Consider the following 24,177-nt stretch of genomic DNA (forward strand, 5'->3'; position numbering starts at 1 on the left):
CCGAAACGGTTGAGAGGGTCGATCGGGGGGACCCACGTCCAGCTGGCCCTGGAATGATAGTAGACCCAAACTATCTATTCACGGAGTATCTATCTAACTCCTACAATACTAATAATAATTATTATAATAATAATAATAATAATAATCAGAATAACAACATCTAGAATCTCCCTACTACGTACTTGGTACCACAAAAGGGAGGTCAGTACTAGTTACGGAGTAGTCCCGCCCCTCCCCCATAGCAACCACGATCATGGGAGGATGAGGAGGATCCGACAGGATCTCTGAACACGCCCCGGACTACGGCGCCCGTAGTTAGTAGTTTGTGTATATGCTTGTCTCATACGGAGTACCTCATCATTCCCTTCAGATACCTCCGGAGTAGACCATGGATTGACTATCTAGATAGTCCTTACTCATCTGACTCCCAGTCTGCCTGACCTCACTGTCCGTACGTAGCTCGTATTGTTCCGCTTGGCCATGGAGTGCTCCGGAGATCACCCACGGCACCCCGAACCTCTGCAATTAGCGTTGGCATAAGTATCTAGACAACTCAAATGTCCAATTCATTCTCCGAATCCTGATTGAAACCCAATGCATCTTCCACATTGTCCTGCTGCCTTACTGGCTATGTTGTTCGACGATCAGTCCGCGGAGCTTTTTCCACCTTCGGTCTGTGATTTGACCGATATGCAGACCTGCAGTCAGCTCGACACTGGTGGCACTAATCACGTATGTTTCTCGACCGCGCCGATCCCACTCCTCTTGCTCTCTCCCTGGCTGATTCTTATCTTCGGCATCCGACTTGCAATGTCAGCTTGCCCCTCTCCGCCCCCCTTACGCTTGCTTGCCTGTCCCTCCGTGATACTGTCCCGGAATCTCATACGAATTAAGAAAAAAAAAAAAGAGAGTTAGAAGACGATTGACTTGGAATTTCTCAAGTGCTGTTTGTTACAAGGCCCGCTCGAACCGTGTCCTATCATACATTAATCGAACAAACCCCAACACTTTAAAACATCCCCAGTCACAAAAATACTAAACCAGAACAGGGTAGGCATAATACAAGATGCTGTGTTTATCGTAAAAAGAAATAAGAATCACCTCCGGTTTTTCATGTCATCCCAAACTCATTTACAGCTTAGCACCAACAAGCTTGGCGAAGGCCTCGGTGCTGTAGGACTTGGGGCGCTCAATGGGGGCACCAAGGGCACGGTCGATGATCAGCTGGGGAAGGACACCCAGAGCACGGGAAACACCGAAGAGGACGGTGTAGTAGTTGGCCTCAGTCAGGCCATAGTACTGGAGGAGGACACCAGAGTGCTACATACCGGTCAGTATACTGGTCGCGCATGCAACGGGGGCGCAGATTCATGAGGCAACTTACAGCATCGACGTTGGGGTAGGGGTTCTTGGTCTTGCCGTGCTCGGTCAGGACACCAGGAGCGATCTTGTAGACCTGGCTGACCAGCTTGAACATGGGGTCATCGGGCAGCTTGCGAAGAGCGAACTCGCGCTGAGACACGTAGCGGGGGTCGGTCTTACGAAGGACGGCGTGACCGTATCCGGGAACGACCTGGCCGGCGTTCAGGGTGGACCAGAGGTAGTTCTTGATGGCCTCGTCGCTGAGGTCGTTGCCAATGGCGGCCTTCATCTTGGTGAGCCAGTTAAGGACTTCCTGGTTGGCCCTATGCGATTGGAAAAAGAAACATTAGCGAAAGCACTTCAATCTGACGTACATTAAAAGAATTGAAAAACTCACAATCCGTGGAGAGGTCCAGCCAGACCGTTCAGACCAGCAGCGAGAGAGAGCATGGGGGAGCTCAGAGCGCTACCAACAAGGTGGGTGGTGTGAGCACTGACGTTGCCACCCTCGTGGTCGGAGTGGATGGTCAGGTAAAGACGCATGAGCTCAACGAAGTCGTTGTTGTCGCCGTAGCCGAGCTGGTTGGCCAAGTTGTAGGAGTAATCCTTGTCCTTCTGGATAGGAGCGACCTTGCCATCCTTGAAGACGTTGCGGTAGATCTTGGCAGCGATGGTGGGCAGCTTGGCAATGAGGTCCATGGAGTCCTCGAAGGTGTAGTTCCAGTAGTCCTTCTTGTTGATACCCTTGGCATAGGCCTTGGCGAAAGCAGACTCGTGCTCAAGAGCGGTGACGGCCAGAGAGAACTGGGACATGGGGTGCAGAGTGCTGGGGCAGCGGTCGATGAGCTCCTCAATGAACTTGGGGAGGTCGGAGCGGGCAGCCCACTCAGCAGACAGATCGCGGACCTGCTGCTCGGTAGGGATCTCGCCAGTCAAGAGCAGCCAGAAGAGACCCTCGGGAAGAGGCTCCTGACCACCGGGAGCCTTGGGGAGGAGCTCCTGGCACTCGGGGATCTAAAGTACTGTCAGTATACATTTCAAATTGTGTTTTAGTCACATGCAACTTACGGTACGGCCACGGAAACGGATACCCTCCTCAGAGTCGAGGACGGAACCCTATGAAAGTCAGTTAGATAGTCTCCTCAAAAAAATTATTGGCCAAGTTCCTCATCATACCTCCCACACGAGGCACTTGACACCACGGGCACCACCATAGGCCTGGTCAAGGGTGACCTCGCCGATGACCTTGCTGCCGTGCTCCCTACACACATTGATTGACTGGTTAACAACACCTGCTGTAGACAAAAGGGTCGAATAGGGAGCTGTGCGTACTTGCGGAGCTTCTTGACCTTCTCGATCTCGGCAGGGAGCTTCTCAGCGAAAGTCTCCTTCAAGGACTATAGAAGGGAGAGACATCAGTATAAATATCCGAGGAATGACTGTTATCGAGGTAGAACGAACCTTGGCCTTGCCGGTAGAGTAGCAGCGCAGGCCATTGAAGGCAGCGGACTGAACAACCGGCTTAGCGGCAATGGAGGTGGAACGGAGAGCAGAGGTGCCCAGTCTCAAGGTGGAAGCCATGGCGAATGTGAACAACTTGCAGTAAGTTGAGTGGTTGGAAGAAGAAAAGGAGAGGAGAGAAAGAGGGTATATCAGGACACGGTAGAGAAAAGAAAAAGGAAGATGGGCCGCACGGTGTTCCCAAGTTATGGAGAAGCTCTTTTGCGCGGCCCTTTTTTTCCATCTGGCCGTACCAATACAGCCGGTACGCGGACTGTACGGTAACACACGGCAACGCCGCAAGGTAATGGTGGGCGGCTGTATCTTACGGTCACACTAGTCTCAACCTGGCCGATATCCCGAGTCTGAGCCAGGATTTCGGCGCGCTTTCCAGCGGCAATCAGAAGGATCCATCATGTTTTGGTAGTGACCCTTACCCGCTTGATTCCGTTGTACGGAACGGAGTCCGGAGTAAAATCCTCTCTTTCCTTGCGTTTTGTTTCTTGGTCTGTGTGTCCTTTTTACGCTATGTATTTATCACTACCTTTTAGAGTTCTACCGTGTCATTCTCTCATACTTGCTCGAGCTTATAGGGATCTGTTGAAAAGCAAAGACCAGAGCTGTCACTTGCTATCAAACGGTCATTCATGCATGTGCTGGAATATAGATATAGTCACTGTAATGCCGCCTCGGGCTACTATTATTGTGACGATCATCGGCGCCGTCTCATCCGTAAACGGAGTGCCACAGTAGAGCTGTTGGTCCATGGCTAGTGACGTCGGCAGTCGCCATCTCATCCACAATTTTGCCCACCCATTGAGTTTCCATGGGCGCGGATTTCCCCAGCCATAACAACAATACAAGTACGTAGTGGTAATACTTTACACCCATTGCTCGACATATAAGTTCATACCTCTACATGGTGAAGTGTTTTTTTTTTCCATTGTTGCTGATTTGCATGGTCACAAGGGGGTACTCACCCGTGAAGGAATGGGGTGATTGCGGTTGGATAGTGAAGTAAGCAGTAAGGGAAGGTATCCAGATTCTGAGTCCTAGCCTGTAAGAACACAGTTCTCATGGCTAACTAACTACTTGATAAGTGTCTCCGTGTAAATGTTTCCAGGGGTTAATGGTGTACTCTGTAAGGATTCCCAAACGGTGGGACGGCCTTCATTTGTTGTGTAGAAAATCGGTTACCTAACATGATGGGGAAGCCCAGCGCATTACCTCATTCGACTCACCGAGCTGCGACTCATGCACTTGTTTCATGCTTTGGCTTGACTTATGTAATCATTGGCATATCTCCCTCAGATACACGTCACGTGCCAACGAGCATAGCTGGCAGCCTGAGGCAAAAGAAAAGGAAAAGTGGCTGGGCATACCCGACCTCACTTGTTTTTAGGTGTTGCTGCCCTTTCGAGCCTAGCGCAGATATATGCTGATTTTTCTCCTCACCTGACTGACCACCTTTACTACCTTCTACGAAATCCCTTCCCTTTCAACTCCCCTTTCTATCCTTTCTTCATCTCTTCTGCACCGTTTCTCATCCCCCCACTCTTTTTTGCAGCAAAGTCGGCAACTCTGTAATATCCGCCTTTGCATCTTTTTCTTTGCGCTCAGCTCTTCGCTTTTTTTAGGTCGTACTCTGTACACGTACTCGTTCGCGAGTTGCAAGGCCCTGGACAGCATCGCTTGGCTGTGCTCCAGCTGTAGGCGGAAGGCCCCCCTGGTCGCCAGAGTACGCTCGTGGAGTCTGTAGTGACACGACCAGAAAGTCCGCTTAGGAAATCACTTTTCCATCATATTCGAGAGGCCACGACCCTGCAGGTTGCTGATATACCTCTCTTAAGCATCATCGCCACCTTAGCTGCGCTGGATCTCTCCCAGTAGTAACAGCTTATTGGGAAAGTGGTACTATCCGGTCGCGTTTACCATATACTTGAGAAGCGATAGTATTAACAGAAAACTGTTGCGTGTATCCTGTTCTTCCCGTACTGGATTCGAGTCAACACCACAAAATCTCGTCCACCATGTCGTCTGCTGTAGCAGAACTGGATAACTACCTCCAGTCTATGCTGGCACTCAAGCCCCCGGGTGTTTCAGGCTCTAAGATTAACAGTATTACGTCGCTTTGCACGGCAAACGTTCAGGTATTACTTTCCAATTCCGCCATTATTATTAAAATGCTTTACCAATAGACCTATGCTAATTCATGGTTCTTCTCTGCCACAGAATGAATCCGTTCTCATCCAGAAGATCTATACACACTTCAAGAAGGCACCAGGAACACACAAATTGGGCGTACTCTATGTCGTAGACTCTGTAACTCGACAGTGGGTAGAAGCAGCGCGCAAGGCAGGGCAGCCATCCGGTAGTGCTGCTCCCGATGGTACTTTCGCCGCTGGTGTCAACAGAGTGACCGAATTGCTACCCGTCCTCATGACGGACATCATAAACAACGCTCCTGAAGATCAAAAGGTACGCTCTAGATGCAATACGCATATTATATCATCCAACTTTCACAGTGATCGCGGGCAAGCATAGGGCCGATAGGAAGCCGGGGTTTGCTTTGAGGAACCCCTGGTGGTGGCCTGCTCTAAGAGTTGATATCCGTATCTCCTGCTGTATAGCCCAGGCTGCCATGCATAGTATTCGTGGCCGCTGTGCTTCCCCGCTATCTGCCTCATTTTTTCTCTCTTTTCTATCGTTGTCTGGTGACGAATAGTCCAACTTACGTATACGCCCGCCTCTCCTTATAGGAAAAAATCAAGAAACTGGTCGACATCTGGGAACGGGGCTATACTTTCCCTGCTCCCATGCTTGCCTCGTTCAAAGAGAAGTTAAACGCACCCCCATCACAAAGTAAGCAATATTATCCCCTCCAGCTGATGCTTCCTTGTATCTCGACATGGTTAAGCCGAGCGGCCCCTTAGAACCGCGCGTCTTGACTTGGAAAGTCGTTCTGGTATAGTCTCTAATCGTTGTTCTTTTATCTGCTCTTTAGATGTTGAATCCACCACCCCGGAAGGCTCGCCAGCACCCAACTACATTCCGCTGGGAGGTCAGCAACAGCCGCTTAACGGCGCCTCTTCGGCCCCCTCTGCTCAACAGGCACCGGACACCTCCAGTATTCTAAAGGCTCTGGCCGACATGGCCAAGCAGAACACAACAGCCCCGGCAGCACCGGCCGTGGCGGCACAGACTAACCCTCTAAGTGCTCTGACCCAGCAAAGTACGGTTCCGCAGCCCGCGTCATCATCCGTAGACCAGGCTTCACAGCCCCCGAATGGACAGGCTGGTGTAAACCCGTATGCTGCTGGAAGCATGGCGACCCCGTTCGCGGGATTGAGTAGTGTTGCTCAGAACCCGGCATTGGTCCCGCCGCCGCAGACCCAGAGTCAGAGCCACACTCCCAACCCGTTGGCAGCAGCGCAAAACCCACTGGCCGCGCTACTGCCGCAGGCGACTGCAGCTCCGGCTCAGCCGACTGCCCCGATCGGGCCTGATGCTCTGCAGCAGCAGCTCCAGCTCCTGCAATTGCTGGCTGCCCAAGGCATTCCTCAAGAGCAGTGGGCCACTGCCCTGCAGATTCTCAGCCTGTCCAATGCTGCCAATATTGGTGGGATGACCGCCGGCCAGGCTCCGCCGTTCAACCTGCCCGGTCAGCCCGTCGCCAACGCTTGGGGCGCTCGGCCCGACTCCCAGTCACGTGAATTCGACCGGGACCGGGAGCGTGATCGCGACTACATGCGTTCCCCTCCTGGCCAGTACCGCCGCCGTTCTCGTTCTCCCGGTTGGGACAGGCGCCGTGAGGCCTCTCCTCCTCGTCGTCGCGATAGCCCTGTCTATGGTGAGTATCATGGGGACTCCCCGGGACGTCGCGGTGGAGACCCGCGCGGTCGCCGAGGAAATGAGTATCGCCAGCGCAGCCCTCCCGGACGTCGTCGTCGCACTCCCTCCCCCCCTCGCAAGGATCCTACCTTGCCTCCTCCGGGCCCCAAGTTTATTGAGTGGGATTACTCCATTGGCCAAGGGAACATTAAAGGTTTGTTTTGCCCGTACCTATCTCCTTTCTGAAGCCAACAAGGCCAAGAAACCAAAGTTCTCGATTGCTAACTGGCCGTTGTATAGTCCTAAGTCGTACTCTCTTCGTTGGTGGTGTTACGTACGTTCTCCCTCTCTATTGCCCCTCTCGAGCAACTACTGGACTATGTATTAACATATGCTTAGGTCCTCTGAGGCGCATCTCCGCTCTCTCTTCAGCAAGTTTGGAATTGTCCAGACGTGCATTGTCAACATTGACAAGCGTCATGCTTTCATTAAGATGATCAGCCGTCAGGATGCCGTCATGGCACGGGATGGCATGGAATCCTACAAGTCCGGCGACATGCAGCTCAGGGTAAGCTCCCAATTTGTCCCGTCATATTTTCTTCCTAGGCTAACTTCTATCATAGACTCGATGGGGTGTGGGATTCGGTCCACGTGACTGCAGCGACTACCAAACAGGCATCAGTGTGATTCCGATTGAAAGACTGACGGAGGCGGATCGGAAATGGATGCTCACTGCGGAGTATGGCGGCACTGGCGGAAGGCCTATCGAGTCCGGAATGGTCGTCGAGGAGCCCGACATTGAGATTGGCGCTGGTGTATCCTCGAAAGGTTTGTTGGCACCATGTCCACTCTAAAATCATTTACCATGAAGCTAATGCTTTGCAACAGCTATCAGCAGAAGAATTGCTACCGACACTGGCGGCAAGCGCGGACCTGTTTCTTCCCGCACGCAGCAGGACCGATTCCGTCGTCCGGAACGCGATGGACCTGCCAACGGGATGGGCATGGGCGGCGGCTCGGTGGAGCGGGATATACCCAATGCCAACAATGTCGGTGTCCCGCCTGCCGTGCCTGGCTTCGGCTTTTCGTTCCCCGGTATGCCCATGTTCCCTCCCGGCTTTATGATGGGAGGAGCACAAGCTGGATCCGGTGGTGCGGCACAGCCGCCTCCTCCAGGCCAAGGAAGCAATTAGCTATGAAGCGTACTATTACAACGACACTTAGCCCCTGCTCTCCGTCATCTCGTTCTTCCCTTGTTTTGATACCAATATTTTCTCTTCGTCTCTTTCTTTCTTGTCTCTCTACCTTTCCCCTTTCTTTCGTTTTGCAACGTTCTCATGTAAATTTGTTTTTGCACACCCCTCCAAAAAATAACCGGCGTTGGCGCTTTCGTATTCATTGTTTAGCGGAAGGCATACGCTTCATGAGTGGGCGTTTCTTAAGGCGGGTCAAGAGCACGGCATCTTCCATGTGGCTCCATAATGCACCCCCTTCATGTCTTTGTTCCTTCAGTTCGTCACATAAACAGACGTCTCAGCAAACAGCGCTTGTTGGAGAAGTGAGTGGACCGAAGTTCGCTGGCTCGAACACTTACCGAACCATTCAGCGTCTCAGCTTGCTTCATTTGTTTTGCTATTACCTATTGTTTTATGTCTTCCCTATCTTCCTGTATTCGCAACCCGCTCATCTCTCTATGGGAATTGGGTGGCCCCAAGTGATGTGATGTATCACTCTCCTGCGTCTCTTCTGCCTTTTCTTTTCTTAGTCAAACGAAGAGCTAGTTGGGCTGGCTGATAATTGCTTCTCGTGTTTCTCTTTTGCACCTGTGTTTCTTTTTCCTATCTTCGCTTCCTGTGCATAATTGACCTCCCACTTATTTACTTGAATTCATAAGTTCCGAGATCTGATCCAGCTCTCTACCTGATGGTATCGTAAGCATCAACGTCCTTGAACACTTGGTACGTGCTGCTCGCTGCTCTTATAGTTTTTTTTATTCTTACTTTTTTTATTTATTTATTTATTTTTTTTTTTTTTTGGTGGTGGAGCAATGTATTACGAGCTACTGTATGGCGAATGGTCGCTACGTATTATATGCTGGGTGCTTATCTTACCCTTCGAGGGTCTGTTTGCCCGTAGTATTTCATCCAACCTAGTAGTGACTTGTAATGCAGGCGCTCCATCCTGGCAGGCTTGTTATACATCTTATCCATTACCATCATGATGTGAGGATTTTATTAGAAGGTTTACGATGGTTCCGCTCTGTATGAGAAACCAGATGCTTCATATTGGTATCGTCTCGAAATCGTCATAGTATCTCATAGACATGTCTGTTCCCGCTTGCGCAGTGAGGATTTTCCATTCCTGCTCATGCACGATGTCGTTTAGGGGTCTGCTTTAGGGTGTCTGGTTCGGCCCAATCCCCAAGTTCTTATAAGTCAGGCGCAGAACCAGCCGCCACTGCCTCCCCAACCAGCAACTCAAGGGCTCAGGTTTCGCCAGTGAGAGCATAGTTTACAGAGCACTAGCAGCCTTGAAAGACTGCTCAAAGTCGGCAATAATATCATCAATATGCTCGGTACCCACCGAGATACGGATTCCATCCTCAGTGACTCCGGAGTCAATGCGTTCCTGCACGGTAAGCTGTTCATGTGTCGTAGACCAAGGGTGAATAGCGAGGGTTTTCATATCCCCAACACTGTAGAAGGTATAATTAGCAGCCGAAGCTTTCAAATGATTCCAGCCCCAACGCAGATGGACCTACTTCGCGAGATTGCTGATCAGCTTAAAGCCGTCAACTACCTGGCTGCCAGCGGCTGCACCTCCCTTAACCCCAAAAGAAAGCACGCCCCCAAATCCATGCTTGAGATAGCGCTTCGCGGTCTCATGGCTTGGGTGGTCCTCCAAGCCTGGGTATGAGACCCAAGAAACATTTTCATTCTTACGAAGCCAGTTGGCCAGTATTATAGCATTGCTTGCATGTCTCTCAGCACGTAAACTCAAGGTCTCGACGCCGAGTAGAAGCTGTTGCGCGGCAAAAGGGTTCAGTGCTGACCCAAGATCTCTCAAGATCTCCACTCGCACTCGAATGGCAAAAGCAAGGGGACCAAAGGTCTCCCAGAATTTCAAGCCATGGTAGCCTTCGGAAGGTTCAATAAACTGGGGGAAGCGTGCTGCATTCTTTCCCCAGTCAAACTTTCCGCTGTCAACAACTATACCAGCAACAGTGGTGCCGTGACCTCCAATCCACTTGGTGGCGCTGTGTACAATAATATCGGCGCCGTGCTCTATGGGACGGCAGTAATAACCGCCGGCGCCGAATGTATTGTCGACCTATATAAAACCCTAGTATAAGTTGCAAATTCTCTTCACAAAATTTTATTTGCGCCCTAACAGACACTTACCACTAGGGGCACGCCCTTTTCGTGGGCTACCTTAGCGATGGCTTCGAAGTCGGGTACATTATAGCGGGGGTTTCCAATAGTTTCAACGTAGACAGCCTTAGTACGGTCATCAATGGCTGCAGCTATGGCCTCTGGGCTGTCTCCCTGGACAAACTTGGTTGTGATTCCCAATCGAGGGAATAGGACTTTGAATTGGTTATATGTACCGCCGTATAGATTACTGGTCGACACTATATTATCGCCAACATGGGCAAGGGCAGATATAGCCATGAACTGTGCGGATTGACCCGAAGAGGCTGCGACGGCTGCGACGCCACCTTCAAGGGCAGCGATACGTTTCTCGAAGACATCCACAGTGGGCTTCCATGGATTAGTTGAAACTAGAACTCGCTGTCGATTCAATGCTTTAGGTGGATGTATAAACTAGACTCACGTTCATAATCCGGCTATATATGTTGCCAAACTCTTTGAGACCAAAGAGTCTGGCGCCATGTGCGGAGTCATTGAAGGTGAAGGACTAACCGAATTTCAGATCAGAATCAACTGCATATGAGACCAGAGCTTGAGGATATGGGCTTACTGTGGTTGCATAGATGGGTACCGCTCGCGAATGGGTCTCGGAATCTGGTTCATGACTTGGGAAAGAAATGTCAGCGCGAGGCTATGGTATGACAGGTCCATGGAGAGATCCGTATGCACATACCCCGCATGAAGCTGTAAAGTTTCGAAATGGGGCTGCTTAGGTTCAGACATGATGCTGCTTCTTAAATGGAACGCTATCCTTCAACTTGTATGTTCCCTAGTAAAGCAAGGACTCAATAGGGAGGACAATGAGGGAACAAATTGGCCAAAGTGGGGGAAGTATAATGGGAAGTTGTTGAACACATGCTCGCATTGTGGTAGATCTACCGACGACTAAGCAATTGGCGACGATGATGGCGTGATTTGATGGAGCAGAACAAAGGAGGGAAAGGCGGGGGAGGCGACGAATCCCGGACGCTAGGAATTCTAACCATCAGAAGCAACTACTACTTACTATCTACTCGGCACTGATCAGATGCGCCATGTTACTAGTGGTCTATATACTTCTAAGCCCTGCTACTATATGCCTATGTAGACACCAATCTGCCACCAACATAGCTTGATTAACATGGAGTACTACTTACTTTGTAGTATAATCTATTGTTTGTATACACACTCACTTGGCTCCTCCGGGCGCTAAAAGCGAGGCCCACATGTTGAACCGGACGTGCCTGATTTCTCCGCCCAAAACCTTTCCAACAACTTGCATTCTGCACGCAGGCTCAGACAATTTGCCTAGTGGGCATAGCTATCTAGTACCTATAGATCGGTTCCTGAATTAAGAAAGTTGTACTTTGTATGACTCTTCTGTTCACCATCGCACCCAGGAGGATATATAAATGGACACAGGAATCTATGTTTGCATCATTTTAAACAACATAGCTAACGCGGGGGATCTCCGTCTCCTAGATCTTCTAGATACTAATTATGGAAGTTGCTGTCTATACTTCTTGCAACTAATGGAGAACTGTGTACGGAGTAGTGGGCGTCATGTGTTTGCCCTCAGGGTCCAGGTGGCATCCCTTGGCTGTGTCTAGTGCCACCAGCTCACTACTAGGCAGACACCTCAGCCCTGTTTTACACTGTACAATACCTCCTGTTTTCTCTCTCTCTCTCTTCCCCCCCTTCTTACTATTTCTCACTATTCTCACTATTTCGAAAAATAACTTATGAGATCATCGCTTGCTTGGCCTTTTCCCTAGTCACCAATCCCAGCAAGCCATTGGGCCGAGGCACTCGCGGCCAGAGAAGCAGCCCGTCCCGTTCAATCCAGCAATGCAGGCGAGTTTCACAAGCTCACTGAATTTCCTCTATTTTAGCTTCGTGAAAGCGTCGGGATCTGCGACCGATGCTGCAGGCGCTGCGAATCAAAAAGTTCCAATACGCGATGGCCCTCGGAATGATGACGGTATTCTCTTTCCAAGTATTTCTGCTGTGTACTTAAGTACACTACTTTGCTTGGATGGGCAGGCAGCTCCGAAACTCCCCAGCCCAACTGGCGGTCTGAGAGATTTTGTTGGACTCTTGTTACTGCGCCACCAAGTTGTCTAACCGAGACTGAAGACATAAGTCTTCTGCCTGCATGTGTGTGCATTGCTAGTTCTTTCAAACGTTGAAGAAGAGACAGGAATAGCACAAGTGAAGCAAGGTACGTACCTAGAAAGGTCAGTCACTGCCTGCCCGTCAGCCCACACACACACCCACGTCACAGCCTTTTAAGCGCACACTGGCTTGAGAACTTGAAACAGCGTCCGCCTGTGCAACAGCATGTGACTTGCCATCGTTCAGGCGCTATGCGCTCATAATAGTTCATTCCATCCACTGTATTTGAAAGCCATTCGTGTCCTCCATACCATTCGTTTTTCTAAGCATCAGCTAACCCGCAAGATTTCATCAGAAAGAGCTGCGACACCGCGCAGACTGAGAGTAGCAGATAGGACGTCTACTAGCATCATCATCAACGCGGGCTCCCAATATCAATCATGGCTGTGAATTTTCCATGGATCTACCCTGTTCGGGTAATCCAGGCCATCTTCGGAATAATCGTCCTTGCTTTAACCGCATACTGTTCGTCAAGTCATTCCATCACACTTCAAAGAAGAACTGAAAATAGCTGACATATGACAAGATATCAGTTGGTTCGCGTATAGCAGCGATTCGCCCAATTTCATGCTTTTCGTTGCGTGCTGGACAGCCTTCATCGCAACTCCCTATCTTGCCTTGGCGCCAGTATTCTTCCCCCAGTTGGCGCATCGGATCGTCATCCCAGCTGTCGAAGTGATTACCATGATATTCTGGTTCGCAGGATTCATCGCCCTAGCTGTATTCCTTCCACCAGCAGAAGCCTGTCACTGGAGCCGTTGCAGCGCATTACAGGCCGCAACCGTGTTTGGTGCACTCGAGTGGTATGACTCCCCTCTGATCAAGATCGCCATTTTTAGCGCTCGAGCGGAAAAGTTCAACTCTGTATTTCGGGACATGAAGGATGTCGTTGATGAGCATTGTTACTAACATGGATTGCGTAGGGTACTATTTCTGGTTACTTCCGTTTTTGCTGTCCTCGGCATTTCGCGTACCCGGTCCAGCTCCAGTACGAAGCCCACCCCTAACGATCATACCCACGTTGGCGTCTAAATGGAGTCGGTAGTGACGGTTCCATGATACATTTCTGAATAAAAGTACAACAACTATTCGGCTAGCGGCGGAGAAAGCCCTGAATTAGCCGGCAGTATGATGATGACGTCATTCTTTTTCACGACTACTACTTCATCAGTTGATTCAGGTACAGCGAGGTTGACGACGGTAATGATGGTAAATGATTTGGAATACTCGGAGGATAGAAGGATATGGACAAGCAGCTGACTATAGCCGTGCTTTCTGTTTTCGATCGTTGACTGCTTTGTTCTGGTCTAGGCAGGATACCCATGTGTTACTAGTTACTAGGGGACTTTGATCGCCATATACTACTACTTAGTCCTAGGACACCTTGACATGTGTTTCATTAAGTCATAATATTCAGCTCGTTGTCCGGTCTCTTTCCCCATCAAAAAGCCAATAGTAAGATACGTTTAAATATTGACGTCTTTTTCAAATTTGACCTGATGCAACAATCTGAGGAAGGAGCGGCCAAAACTGTCAAAGGCAAAGTACCACGGAAATGAGGCCGCGCGACAGGCATAAAAACCAGATATGCCGCCTTGATAGCTTACTGGATGGATGGGCTTAGAGTTCTCCATCTGTTAGCAAATTAGCTTTGCTTACATTCGATCCACTGGGAGAACCCACAGCATGTCGAAAAATGATAAGCTTTTTAGTGAACTACCTGCGTGTCACTTTGTATTGTCATTGACTCATTGAGACGCTATCAGCGGATGACAGGGATTGGCATTTGCACCGATGATTCAGTTGTTGGATCATGCGATTGATCAATAGGATTATGAATAATATTGAATTGTAAAGATAGATGAAGGTGAAACTTTTACCTACGTGATCATCAGGACACACAATGCTGGTACGTAAATACGAAGATGAAAGGAGAAAAAGAAAGCATGGCCGTCTTTTGAACGAGCAGCTCCATCAGATGTTTCGAATCTCGACAAAATTACCTTGTCTCCGGCAAATGTGCCAATGATCTATTCGAGATCCGACGGTGACTGGGACGGGTCCGTGGTTCATTGCACCGCGAATATCCGTCCGCTCAACGTTCCAGAAGAAATTCAAGAGAGAAGGAAAATAGGGAAAAAAAAAAAAAAATTTCTGCAACGGAGTAGGGCTGGCTGACTCGGATCTCGCCGATTGGCTTTGTACTATTTTAGCAGACGTGTCCCCGGGCTCTAGTAAATGAGGAGAACTTTGGAGTGGAAAAAAAAAAAAAGGTGTGTGGTGGATAATGATAGTTCATTTGTTAGTGGAGTGGACAACCGTTGAGTTGGAGAGCGCATCAGGCCGGGTAGATACTAGATAGATGCTTTGTATATATATCTATGTGGGAATTCAAAGTATGTTCTCAAGAGGCAGCAGTAACAACCAACCACCACTCAATTGCATTTTAGAATTACTATTCTGCCGAGATATCGTTAGTATGATTTTTTCCTTTGCCACCACGCGACGTTGTGGGAGGAGCAGGCGTGTTAGGAGTTCTGACTTACGAGAGAAAAACTCTGTCTCCGCCCAAGGAAGGCCTATCTCGCGACCCACCATCTAGCACCGGCGTCGCTGCTGGGCCAGCTGGAACACGCAACCATTCGCTGAACCTTTTCCAAGTTCCCAGATTTGCCCGCCTTGGATGGAGAAGGAATCCACGTTGAGGAGGTTTTAGTGCGGACGAGTGGCACGCACAATCCATAGCAGCAGCCTCTTGCTAGACTCAGAGGTATGTAACTACTCCGTCCATTAGTGTGTAGGAAATGCTGTGCCGATGTCAAAGCCAACTCAATTGAGGAAGGAAAGCACAAGACACAGGATAGAAATTACGGGGGGAAAAGTGTTTTCATCATAAATCATGGCCATGACCATCATCCGTGATCTCAAACTCGTGGTCCTTGTCTGGGGGAAGCAGGCTTCGACCCAAAGGGAATCTCTGCGCGAGGTTGCATCCGGCGTGCTGAACCCCCATTCCCACCCCCTCATCTTGACTGTTCCTTTTACCTAAAGATTTTCAGTCTTGGAGCATAATTCGATTAGATTCACTATCATCATCATTCGTTGCCTCTCTTATCGGCGGGCAAAGATGGTCTGTTGACAAGACACGATACATAATCTCTCGACGTGCATATGCATCTCCAGCCGTGTCTGTCGTACCTTAATCGTAGGTGGATGCGATTCATCTTTAGCGGATTTCGGAGAGGCGACACGCAGAACCCGCTTATAAGGAGGAGCTCGACGACTGGACGGACCCGAGTTTTGGTGACTCAATCGAACCGTGTTCCCGGTGGAGTCGGTCCTGGCGGCGAGCTTCCTTTTTCCTTCTTTTTCGCGATTTTGACTTTTGTGACCTCTTCCCGTCACTATCATACACACTGTACGTCTGACGCTCTAACCTTGAGGATATCAGCATCCTCAGATTTTGGGGCCGTTGAGGGTCTAACATGGCTTTCGGGAACAAGGTCAAATCCACGTCTGCCGAGGGGGAAAAGGGCAAGATGGCGCCTGAAGAGACTGTCCAGGTTCAGCCCACGAACCCTTCGTCCGACTTGAACGACATCGATTGTGAGAAACATGGCGCCAGTCGCGAGTCAAATCCCATGCCCGATCTCAAGCGGAAGCTGAGAAGTCGCCATCTTCAGATGATTGCCATTGGTGAGTCCTGCTGGCTGTCTTGAGTTCTTTCCCTTTCTTCTTCTGCCGTAAGACAGGCGGCCATTCCGCAAGTGACAACCTGCTCATTCAATTCATAGGTGGTACTATTGGCACTGGTCTGTTCATCGGTAGTGGTACTGCTGTCGCCAACGGAGGTCCTGTTGGTGCCCTCATTGCCTACATCTTCGTCGGTACGATCGTCTACTCGGTTATGACCTCCCTGGGTGAAATAGCGACCTATATTCCGATTCCTGGAGCGTTCACAGCCTACGCTGCTCGTCTGGTGGACCCCAGTCTTGGCTTCGCCATGGGGTGGATCTATTGGTTTTCCTGGGCTAGTACATTTGCACTCGAGTTAACGGCAACCGGTCTGATCATTCAATTCTGGGACGACTCCATCAATATCGCTATCTTCATCGCCATCTTTTGGGTTCTGATAGCTCTATTGAATTTCCTGCCTGTCAGCTTCTATGGTGAATTGGAATTCTGGCTTTCAAGTATCAAAGTTATCACCGTTGTTGGGTTCATGATCTTCGCCATCTGCATTGACGCCGGCGTCGGTGACAAAGGGTATCTCGGATTTCGCTATTGGGTCGACCCAGGCCCCTTTGCTCCTTATTCGGGTGTCCACCCCGACTCGACAGCAAAGTTCGTCGGTTTCTGGTCCGTTCTTATCCAGGCTGGCTTTTCGTATCAGGGAACGGAACTGGTCGGTATCGCAGCCGCTGAGACAGAAAACCCTCGCAAAACGGTGCCTGCGGCTATTCGCAAGACCTTCTACCGCATTCTGTTCTTCTTCGTCCTGACCATCTTCTTCATCGGTCTTCTGGTGCCCTACACCAACGAGAACCTCCTGACCGATGGAAACGATGCTAACTCGTCGCCTTTTGTCATTGCGGCTAGGCTTGCTGGAGTTAAGGTTCTGCCTCACATTATCAACGCAGTCCTGCTGACTGTGGTGCTCTCTGCTGCCAATTCAAATGTTTACAGTGGCAGTCGTATCTTGCTTGGTCTGGCTCAAGAAGGGTTTGCCCCGCGCTGGTTCAAGAAGACTTCTAAGAAGGGTGTGCCATACTTCAGCGTTGCCTTCACGGCAGCCTTCGGTCTTCTCGGTTTCATGAATGTCTCCAATGCAGGTAGCACTGTGTTCAACTGGCTCGTCAACATCGCCGGTGTCGCAGGCTTCATCACTTGGGCATCGTTGAACGGCTGCCATCTTGCTTTCATGCGTGCCCTGAAGGCTCGCGACATCTCCCGTGACACCCTTCCTTATAAAGCTATCTGGCAGCCCTACTATTCCTGGTACGGGTTGTTCTTCAACATCCTCATTATCATCACGCAAGGTTTCACCTCCTTTATTACCAGCTTCAGCGTCACGGATTTCTTCATTGATTACATCAGTCTGATTCTCTTCGTCGTGCTCTATGTTGGCCACAAGATCTACTTCCGGACATCTTTTGTCCATCCTCTTGAGGCTGATATTGATACGGGCCGCCAGGAGGTCGAGAACGAAACGTGGGAAACGGAGGCTCCCGCCACGAAATGGCACCAGAAGCTTGCACGCTCATTCCTGGGCTGAGAGGATCGCGACTGGGCATCTCAGTACAGGCCCGTCGTTACACCACTTGTGCTTCTGCTTTTTTATTGTCTTGTTTTAATTCTCCCATATTCACGCCATACCTCTCCTCGGTTGATAGAGAGAGAGATATCCCTATTGCTTCTACATTTGAACCCTTTGGTTAATACATATGGCGCTTAGAAGTTGGGGTTCACGCATATACACATCTGCTGAGACAGCTGTTGCTTGTCGGTATATATAAAAAAAGAGAGAAAGAGAGAGCGAGAGAGCGAGACGGATCTGCATGAGTTGATGATGAATGAGGGTCGGATGGGTGTCTTCCTCTTGATTATGAGGGGCTTTTGTCTATATCTTTGGGTTCAACGGTCGAGCCTCTTCTGTACAGTATACAAGTTGGGATGTCAGCATTGGCATGGAGTTTGGTAAATGGTTTTTACTGTCGAACGTCTTGTTCGAACTGACTGTGGTCTAACTTTCCTGGAATCGAAAGTTTGCAATTAATCGACGTACTCTTGAATCTGCAGTGTATCTTATACTATATGTTAAATGGTTCGTAGCTTTATTTGTTTCACATACATGCTACTAGTAGCAGTAGCCGCCGTTGAGCAGATACATTATACTAGTGGATAATTGGTTAGTGGCAGTGACACGGCCAGGGTTAGACACTGCGTAGTGCCAGTAAGTACTAGTACTAAGTAAGTACCATTCTAGGATTTAGTTATTCAGTAGTGATGCTGATTAATTACCGAGAGCTCTCGAGCTACGAGAGTATATACGTCACGAAAGTTCACACGATTACTTCACAGAAATAGAGATCGGGGAGACCAGTCGGCACTGTATCCTCAAATCTTCACATGGAATATATACTTACACGTGACGGACTAGGAGGCGAATATGAGCCAAGGTCGGATCAGAGGGGCTTTTTAACTTACGTTGTCGGAGGCATCGGTTAAGCCAAAGAGCAAGCATGTGAGATGGTCAATGTGTCGGCTGGTTGTTGAAGATCACAAGACTCAGGTCCGATCATCTGTACAACGTTAGTCCACGGGCTTGAAAATCCTGGCTTGTGGATATCTCGACTGGCATGTAACAGACTTATGCATTAAATGCGGCCGGATGTCAATTGAGGGGCGCCGGCATCTGCGGGTTAATTCATGGGGCGTGGGGAGACTAGTAGTAATAAATAGGAGTCTAGTCGTTCCTTAGGGGCTTACGCGGTGCTGTACGAGATCTTATATTTATTGATCTATTACATCAATTTATGTGGTTTTTGCTTGTACTACTTTTCTCAAAGAAATCCGTACTGAGAGGTGTCTGCCCGCATTTTTCTTTTTCGGGGCCCGGAGATATTATACAGCATCGACTGCATGGTACTGGAGGAAAGGATCGCCTGCCAATAAGGTCGGCTAGATAGTTATCGAATAGTATGCATGATATGATTGTCCACCGTAGAACCGAGGTATGGGGTCAACGGGCGGGAAGAAAGACACCAATTTCGAGGGAAATGCAAACGGGGAGGATTAACCCAAAGAAGCATATGTTCCATCAAGTTGAAGATAGATACTTATGCTTGGTACTGGAAATGAAACGGGGAGGCTTCCCCAACAGGGCAAGTGCCGAGGTTCTGCGGATTTGGGGAAGGGTTTGGGACGTCGCGTGGCGGGAACACGAGCGCTGGCCAGTCAGCGGCCGTCATTTGCGCGCATTCCGTCTCGGAGACCAACAAAATAGTAAGGGAAGGAAGGTTCAACTGGATCCCTCCCTTTCCCAACTTGGCACTCCATGCCTCAGGTAGGCAAGTTGCCCTGTACCAGTACTGGTAGTACTCGGAAGTGCTTCTTCTTCTCCTCCTCCTCTCTATCTTGTTGCCCTCCTTCCCTGGCAGTGCCTTTATAGTCCCTTCTTCTTTTTGTGGTTGTTCTCCCTTTCATCAACACCCCTCACCTTCACCTCCGGTCTCTTGTTTCCCCTTCCTCTTCCGTACTTATCCTGACCCTACCGAACTACCCTCGCCACACTCCAGTCGTCTTTCCCAGACAACTCTCTCTGGAAGTTGGGTTCGCTATAATTGTTCTTTTCTTCTTCAATAATAGATTGGTAGGCTCGTCTTTGTTATCTGTCTCAAAGAACCAGTCTTATCATCGAAATTCTAACTTGCTCGTCTTCACCAGCTGTAAATTACACCTGTCGCTATGCTATTTTCTCAACAACCTCTCCACCTTACTCGCGCAGATGAGTTGCGACAAAGCCCTCCCAAGGGCACTCCCTACTCGGTTGCCTTGCCCGGGACAGAGAAGCCGGGGCGGAGTAAGGTCTATCGGGCTTGGAATGCGACTGAGGGCGTTCTGAAGTCGCTGGATCCTCAAGTATGCTTGCTCCCCATGATCTGCGGCGATCCGCCATTGTAGCACAATATGCCTTTCCCTGCTGGATTTTTTCTGACTCTCTTCACAAATAATTCCTAGATCCTCACTGCACACGATATCTTCGAGTCCACCGCAAACAGATTGCCGAAAAACCACTGCCTTGGTTGGCGTCCGTACAACCCCACGACCAAGACCTACGGTGTATACCAATGGTTGGATTATCAAACGGTACAAAAGCGACGGGCTGCGTTCGGTGCAGGTCTAGTGGAACTACATCACAAGCACGAATGCAGTCGTCCTGGCCAGTATGGTATTGGGCTATGGTGTCAGAATCGCCCCGAGTGGCAGATAACTGGTATGCGATCTTGTCATTTCTAGCGTGCGCAACACTAATCCTGGTCGATTTAGACTTGGCATGCATGTCGCAAAGCCTGTATTCGGTCTCCATCTACGATGTCCTCGCCCCCGATGCGACAGAGTATATTATCAACCACGCGGAGTTGGCTTGCGTTGTGACCTCGTTGCCGCACATTCCGACACTGCTCAGGCTGAAGCCCCAGTTGCCTAACCTCAAGATCATTGTCAGCTTGGACCCCTTGGACGGCGGTGAAGAGGCCGGCCACTCGAAGCGTGCTTTACTCGAGTCAATGGCTGCCGGGCAAGATGTTTCCATCTATACCATGAGCCAGGTTGAAGAGTTGGGTGCTTCGGTGGATCGTCCCTGCAAACCCCCAGCTCCCTCTGACACCATTACCATCAACTATACGTCTGGTACCACCGGCCCCCCGAAGGGTGTTGTCCTGGCACATGAAAATGCTGTCGCATCCGCTTCAGGTGCGCTCATCAACAGCATACAAAAAGCGGGCGATACCATTATATCTTATCTTCCGCTGGCTCACATCTATGCTCGGATGTCTGAGCATGCCGCCTTTTGGGCAGGAGCCCGGATTGGGTATTTCCATGGAAACATCCTAGAGCTTGTCGACGATCTCAAGCTGCTCAAGCCAACCGGTTTCATATCTGTTCCGCGCCTCTATACTCGATTCGGAAATGCTATTCGCGCCTCGACTGTTGAGGCTCCTGGGTTTAGAGGCGCACTGTCAAGGCACATTGTCGCTACAAAGACCGCAAACTTGAAGAACCCTGACCCTAGCCAAGCCACGGGAAAACATGCCTTGTATGATCGGATCTGGGCGAAGAAGGTTGCGGCTGCCATCGGCTTGGAGCGTTCAAGAATGCTGGCTTCCGGCTCGGCGCCTTTGGATCCTTCACTCCACCAATTCCTCCGGATTGCTCTTGGCGTCGACGTTGTTCAGGGATATGGTTTGACTGAGACTTATGCCATGGCATGTGTACAGTCCCTCGCGGACTTGACCGCTGGCCACTGTGGTGGGCTGATTCCTTCTACGGAGGCTTGCTTGATGTCTCTACCGGATATGGAGTATTCCGTTGACGACAAGCCGTACCCTCGGGGTGAGCTAATGCTGCGAGGCGCGAACGTTTTTCGCGAGTATTTTAAAGACCCTGAGGAAACAGCCAAAGCAGTGACCGAGGATGGATGGTTCCGGACCGGTGATGTCTGCAAGATTGATGAGATGGGCCGTATCGTCATCATCGACCGCCGGAAGAATGTGCTCAAGCTGGCACAGGGAGAGTATATCTCTCCGGAACGGCTCGAGGGTGTTTATATGTCGGAAATGGGCTACTTGGCCCAGGGCTATGTCCATGGTGATAGTGTTCAGACGTTCCTGGTGGCTATCTTTGGAGTCCAGCCCGATACCTTCGCTGTATTTGCCAGCAAGGTACTTGGCCGCACCATTGAAGCTACGGACATCGAGGGCATCAGATCCGTACTTAACGACCCCAAGATCCGTAAAGCTGTGCTGAAAGATCTCAACCGCATTGCCAAGAAGCACAAGCTTGCAGGATATGAGAGAATCAAAAACTGCGCACTGATGATTGACCCGTTTACCATTGAGAATAACCTGCTGACGCCGACGTAAGAAACCGCCGCTCCACGTTCCAATTATGACTATATATACTAATCTGCAATTCTCCCATCTAGGCTGAAGCTGAAGCGTCCGCCCACCACAAAGAAGTATCGTCAGGTCTTGGACGAGCTCTATGCCGAGGCATTGGCTGAAGAGTCCGCCCCTAAGGCTAAGCTATGAGGGGTTCATCTATATGCATCTCTTTTACCACCGGCAGTATGGGATCATCTATTGGGACACCCTCCAGACTACACTGTACATATAACCTATTGCCCTCTTGTTTCACGCATATGCTGTTCATATTGTTCTCAATTTGAGGGGCAGGTCCTCGGGGTAGTTCAGGGCGAGAATAGGAGTCATATGCCCTTGCCTCGGCCGCGTTTAGAAGTACATATTATATGCTATTATCTTGATCATTGTTTGCAGCATATAGGCACTTTTACTGTCTAGGTTGAGCCAGATACACAGTGTAGATAGCGGTGTGGAGCGCAAGTGCTACCTAAAGCTTCAAAGATGAAGCGTGAATCGTCAAGATAACAATTCGGACATTTGAAGAGTGCGTAGATATTTCCAGCCCAAGATTTAACAGAAAGACAAAGAGTTGCAATCGACGTTGCAAGCTGCAGTAAAGGTGAAAGGATGCCAGGCGGCGCCGTGACTTCACCGTCAGCCGGCCGGCGCTTGGCACTGGCGCCGCCGTTGAGATCATCCATCGGAATAGCTTCACCTCCACCGTCCACCAGCAACCTCCGCATTTCTCTGCGGACACTACCACCATTCAATTCCCATACTACACTGACCAGCTGCACCTGTCAGAATAACATCCGTTGCCCATCATGCATCTCTCTCTTTTCTCTCTCTTTTCCCTCCTCTCCGCGTCAACACTGGCAACCGCAGCATCCGCCGCCCGTCATCTCACCATCACCATCCCCCCCTCGACCATCCTCCCCAACCCGAATATCCTCTCAGCCAATACTCACGCGACGCTCACAACCTTCACAAAGAACACAAACTACAATCACCACTTCGCTGCACCCCTCACCCGCTCCGCAACCTTCAACTTCCACCATCTCCCCGCCTCCTCGAAGCCTGAATCCTACCTCCTCGACATCCGCTCCCCGGAGTATGTTTTCGCTCCGCTCCGCGTCGACGTCGCTGCCGATGGCTCTCTCCTGGGTATCTGGGAGACCTTTCGCGGCAACCCCTGGGATAATCGCGGCGCGGAGAAGTTCGTCTTTGATGCGAGTGCTCCCCGCGGTGGTAACAGTGGAGCTGAAGAAGCTGTAATGGTTGAGGCGAAGGTTCTGGCCCGGAGAGGATTCTATGAGGAGAGGTCGAAGTGTATGTTTTCCCACCCCAGTTGTTCCCTCTTAAGTCTTGATGTTAGCTTTAGAGGACGAGGAGCATGCGTGCGCAATGGTATCTGTTCATCGAGTGAATTACTTGGTAACCATTGAGCGCACGCGCGAGTCTTTGCACTTCATATTTCACCTTGTTTTGGATTCAGATTGCTGACTGGGATTGAAATCATCGATATAGTCTCTCCCCTGGCTTTGTTCAAGAATCCCATGATCCTGATGGCTTTGGTGGCTCTTGGGTTCACCTTTGGAATGCCCAAGTTAATGGAGAATAGTAAGTCCCGTCCAAAGTCCCTAGACCTCACTTGTTTTATATTCCTCTCGCCACGTCTATCTTGTGGATAGCTTCTTGCTAACATGCACTCTTATCAGTGGACCCCGAAATGCGCGCCGAATTCGAGAAACAGTCTCGCTCTTCTCCCATCGGAGGCGCAACCAGGAGTGCTATGGCTGGCGGTGGGGCTCCCGGGAACTTCGATCTGGCTGGCTGGATGGCCGGTGCTACTCCTAGACCCGGTGCATCTGGCGCGGAAGCTGCGGCTGCGGTTGAAGGAGCGGCTGCTACAACGGGCCGGGAGAGCGGTGGTGCATCACGGAGAAGAGGTTGAAGCATTGTATGATAGCAGTATCGTGTGGAGGTTTAGTGGACAGTGTGGTATGCGTGCATTGCGGTGTGTGCTCTATGGATAGATATTGATGTGTCCGTCTATAATAAGCTCCCTGATGGCCCTGTTCCTGGAAGACCCGACTAAGAGAATAGAGTTACAACTAATGATATAATTATCGATTAGCTATAGAAAGATAGCTTTATTCATGCATCTTCATAGGCTATTAGGTTGAAAACTATCTACAGAGAAGACGACGTTTCCGAAGGCAAGCAGGCAAAAAGAAACAGAAGAAAGCAAAAAC

The 24,177-nt window shown here is 50.0% G+C and overlaps 8 protein-coding genes across 8 annotated transcripts; 6 read left to right on the forward strand and 2 right to left on the reverse strand.

Annotated features, from left to right (window-relative positions):
* Positions 1-1,131: 1,131 nt before the first annotated feature.
* Positions 1,132-2,943, reverse strand: citA (citrate synthase citA-Aspergillus niger; the record flags this gene model as incomplete). The annotated part of the gene is made up of 7 exons (XM_001393946.3): positions 1,132-1,320; positions 1,385-1,685; positions 1,760-2,376; positions 2,431-2,478; positions 2,539-2,623; positions 2,695-2,759; positions 2,824-2,943. The coding sequence occupies 7 exons, from the start codon at positions 2,941-2,943 to the stop codon at positions 1,132-1,134; spliced, it is 1,425 nt and encodes a 474-aa protein (XP_001393983.1).
* Positions 2,944-4,892: 1,949 nt separating this feature from the next.
* Positions 4,893-5,406, forward strand: An09g06690 (uncharacterized protein; the record flags this gene model as incomplete). The annotated part of the gene is made up of 2 exons (XM_059749911.1): positions 4,893-5,012; positions 5,197-5,406. 2 exons carry the CDS (start codon positions 4,893-4,895, stop codon positions 5,404-5,406), a joined length of 330 nt encoding a protein of 109 aa, XP_059601481.1.
* Positions 5,407-5,678: 272 nt separating this feature from the next.
* Positions 5,679-7,886, forward strand: An09g06700 (uncharacterized protein; the record flags this gene model as incomplete). The annotated part of the gene is made up of 6 exons (XM_001393948.3): positions 5,679-5,724; positions 5,867-6,907; positions 6,994-7,027; positions 7,093-7,261; positions 7,317-7,521; positions 7,582-7,886. 6 exons carry the CDS (start codon positions 5,679-5,681, stop codon positions 7,884-7,886), a joined length of 1,800 nt encoding a protein of 599 aa, XP_001393985.3.
* Positions 7,887-9,204: 1,318 nt separating this feature from the next.
* On the reverse strand, positions 9,205-10,847 carry An09g06710 (uncharacterized protein; the record flags this gene model as incomplete). The annotated part of the gene is made up of 6 exons (XM_001393949.3): positions 9,205-9,388; positions 9,455-10,023; positions 10,095-10,454; positions 10,528-10,611; positions 10,675-10,729; positions 10,798-10,847. 6 exons carry the CDS (start codon positions 10,845-10,847, stop codon positions 9,205-9,207), a joined length of 1,302 nt encoding a protein of 433 aa, XP_001393986.1.
* Positions 10,848-11,951: 1,104 nt separating this feature from the next.
* An09g06720 (uncharacterized protein) lies at positions 11,952-13,310 on the forward strand (the record flags this gene model as incomplete). Its single annotated transcript, XM_059749912.1, has 5 exons — positions 11,952-12,084; positions 12,147-12,260; positions 12,310-12,324; positions 12,805-13,081; positions 13,202-13,310. The coding sequence occupies 5 exons, from the start codon at positions 11,952-11,954 to the stop codon at positions 13,308-13,310; spliced, it is 648 nt and encodes a 215-aa protein (XP_059601482.1).
* A 2,453-nt stretch (positions 13,311-15,763) lies between these two features.
* On the forward strand, positions 15,764-17,553 carry An09g06730 (uncharacterized protein; the record flags this gene model as incomplete). The annotated part of the gene is made up of 2 exons (XM_001393951.3): positions 15,764-15,974; positions 16,073-17,553. 2 exons carry the CDS (start codon positions 15,764-15,766, stop codon positions 17,551-17,553), a joined length of 1,692 nt encoding a protein of 563 aa, XP_001393988.1.
* Positions 17,554-19,745: 2,192 nt separating this feature from the next.
* Positions 19,746-22,090, forward strand: An09g06740 (uncharacterized protein; the record flags this gene model as incomplete). The annotated part of the gene is made up of 4 exons (XM_001393952.3): positions 19,746-19,919; positions 20,019-20,274; positions 20,328-21,918; positions 21,985-22,090. The coding sequence occupies 4 exons, from the start codon at positions 19,746-19,748 to the stop codon at positions 22,088-22,090; spliced, it is 2,127 nt and encodes a 708-aa protein (XP_001393989.1).
* Positions 22,091-22,746: 656 nt separating this feature from the next.
* Positions 22,747-23,876, forward strand: An09g06750 (uncharacterized protein; the record flags this gene model as incomplete). Its single annotated transcript, XM_001393953.1, has 3 exons — positions 22,747-23,251; positions 23,450-23,542; positions 23,641-23,876. The coding sequence occupies 3 exons, from the start codon at positions 22,747-22,749 to the stop codon at positions 23,874-23,876; spliced, it is 834 nt and encodes a 277-aa protein (XP_001393990.1).
* Positions 23,877-24,177: the final 301 nt, after the last annotated feature.

Source organism: Aspergillus niger (genome assembly GCF_000002855.4).
Source record: "Aspergillus niger supercontig An09".
Classification (NCBI taxonomy): domain Eukaryota; kingdom Fungi; phylum Ascomycota; class Eurotiomycetes; order Eurotiales; family Aspergillaceae; genus Aspergillus; species Aspergillus niger.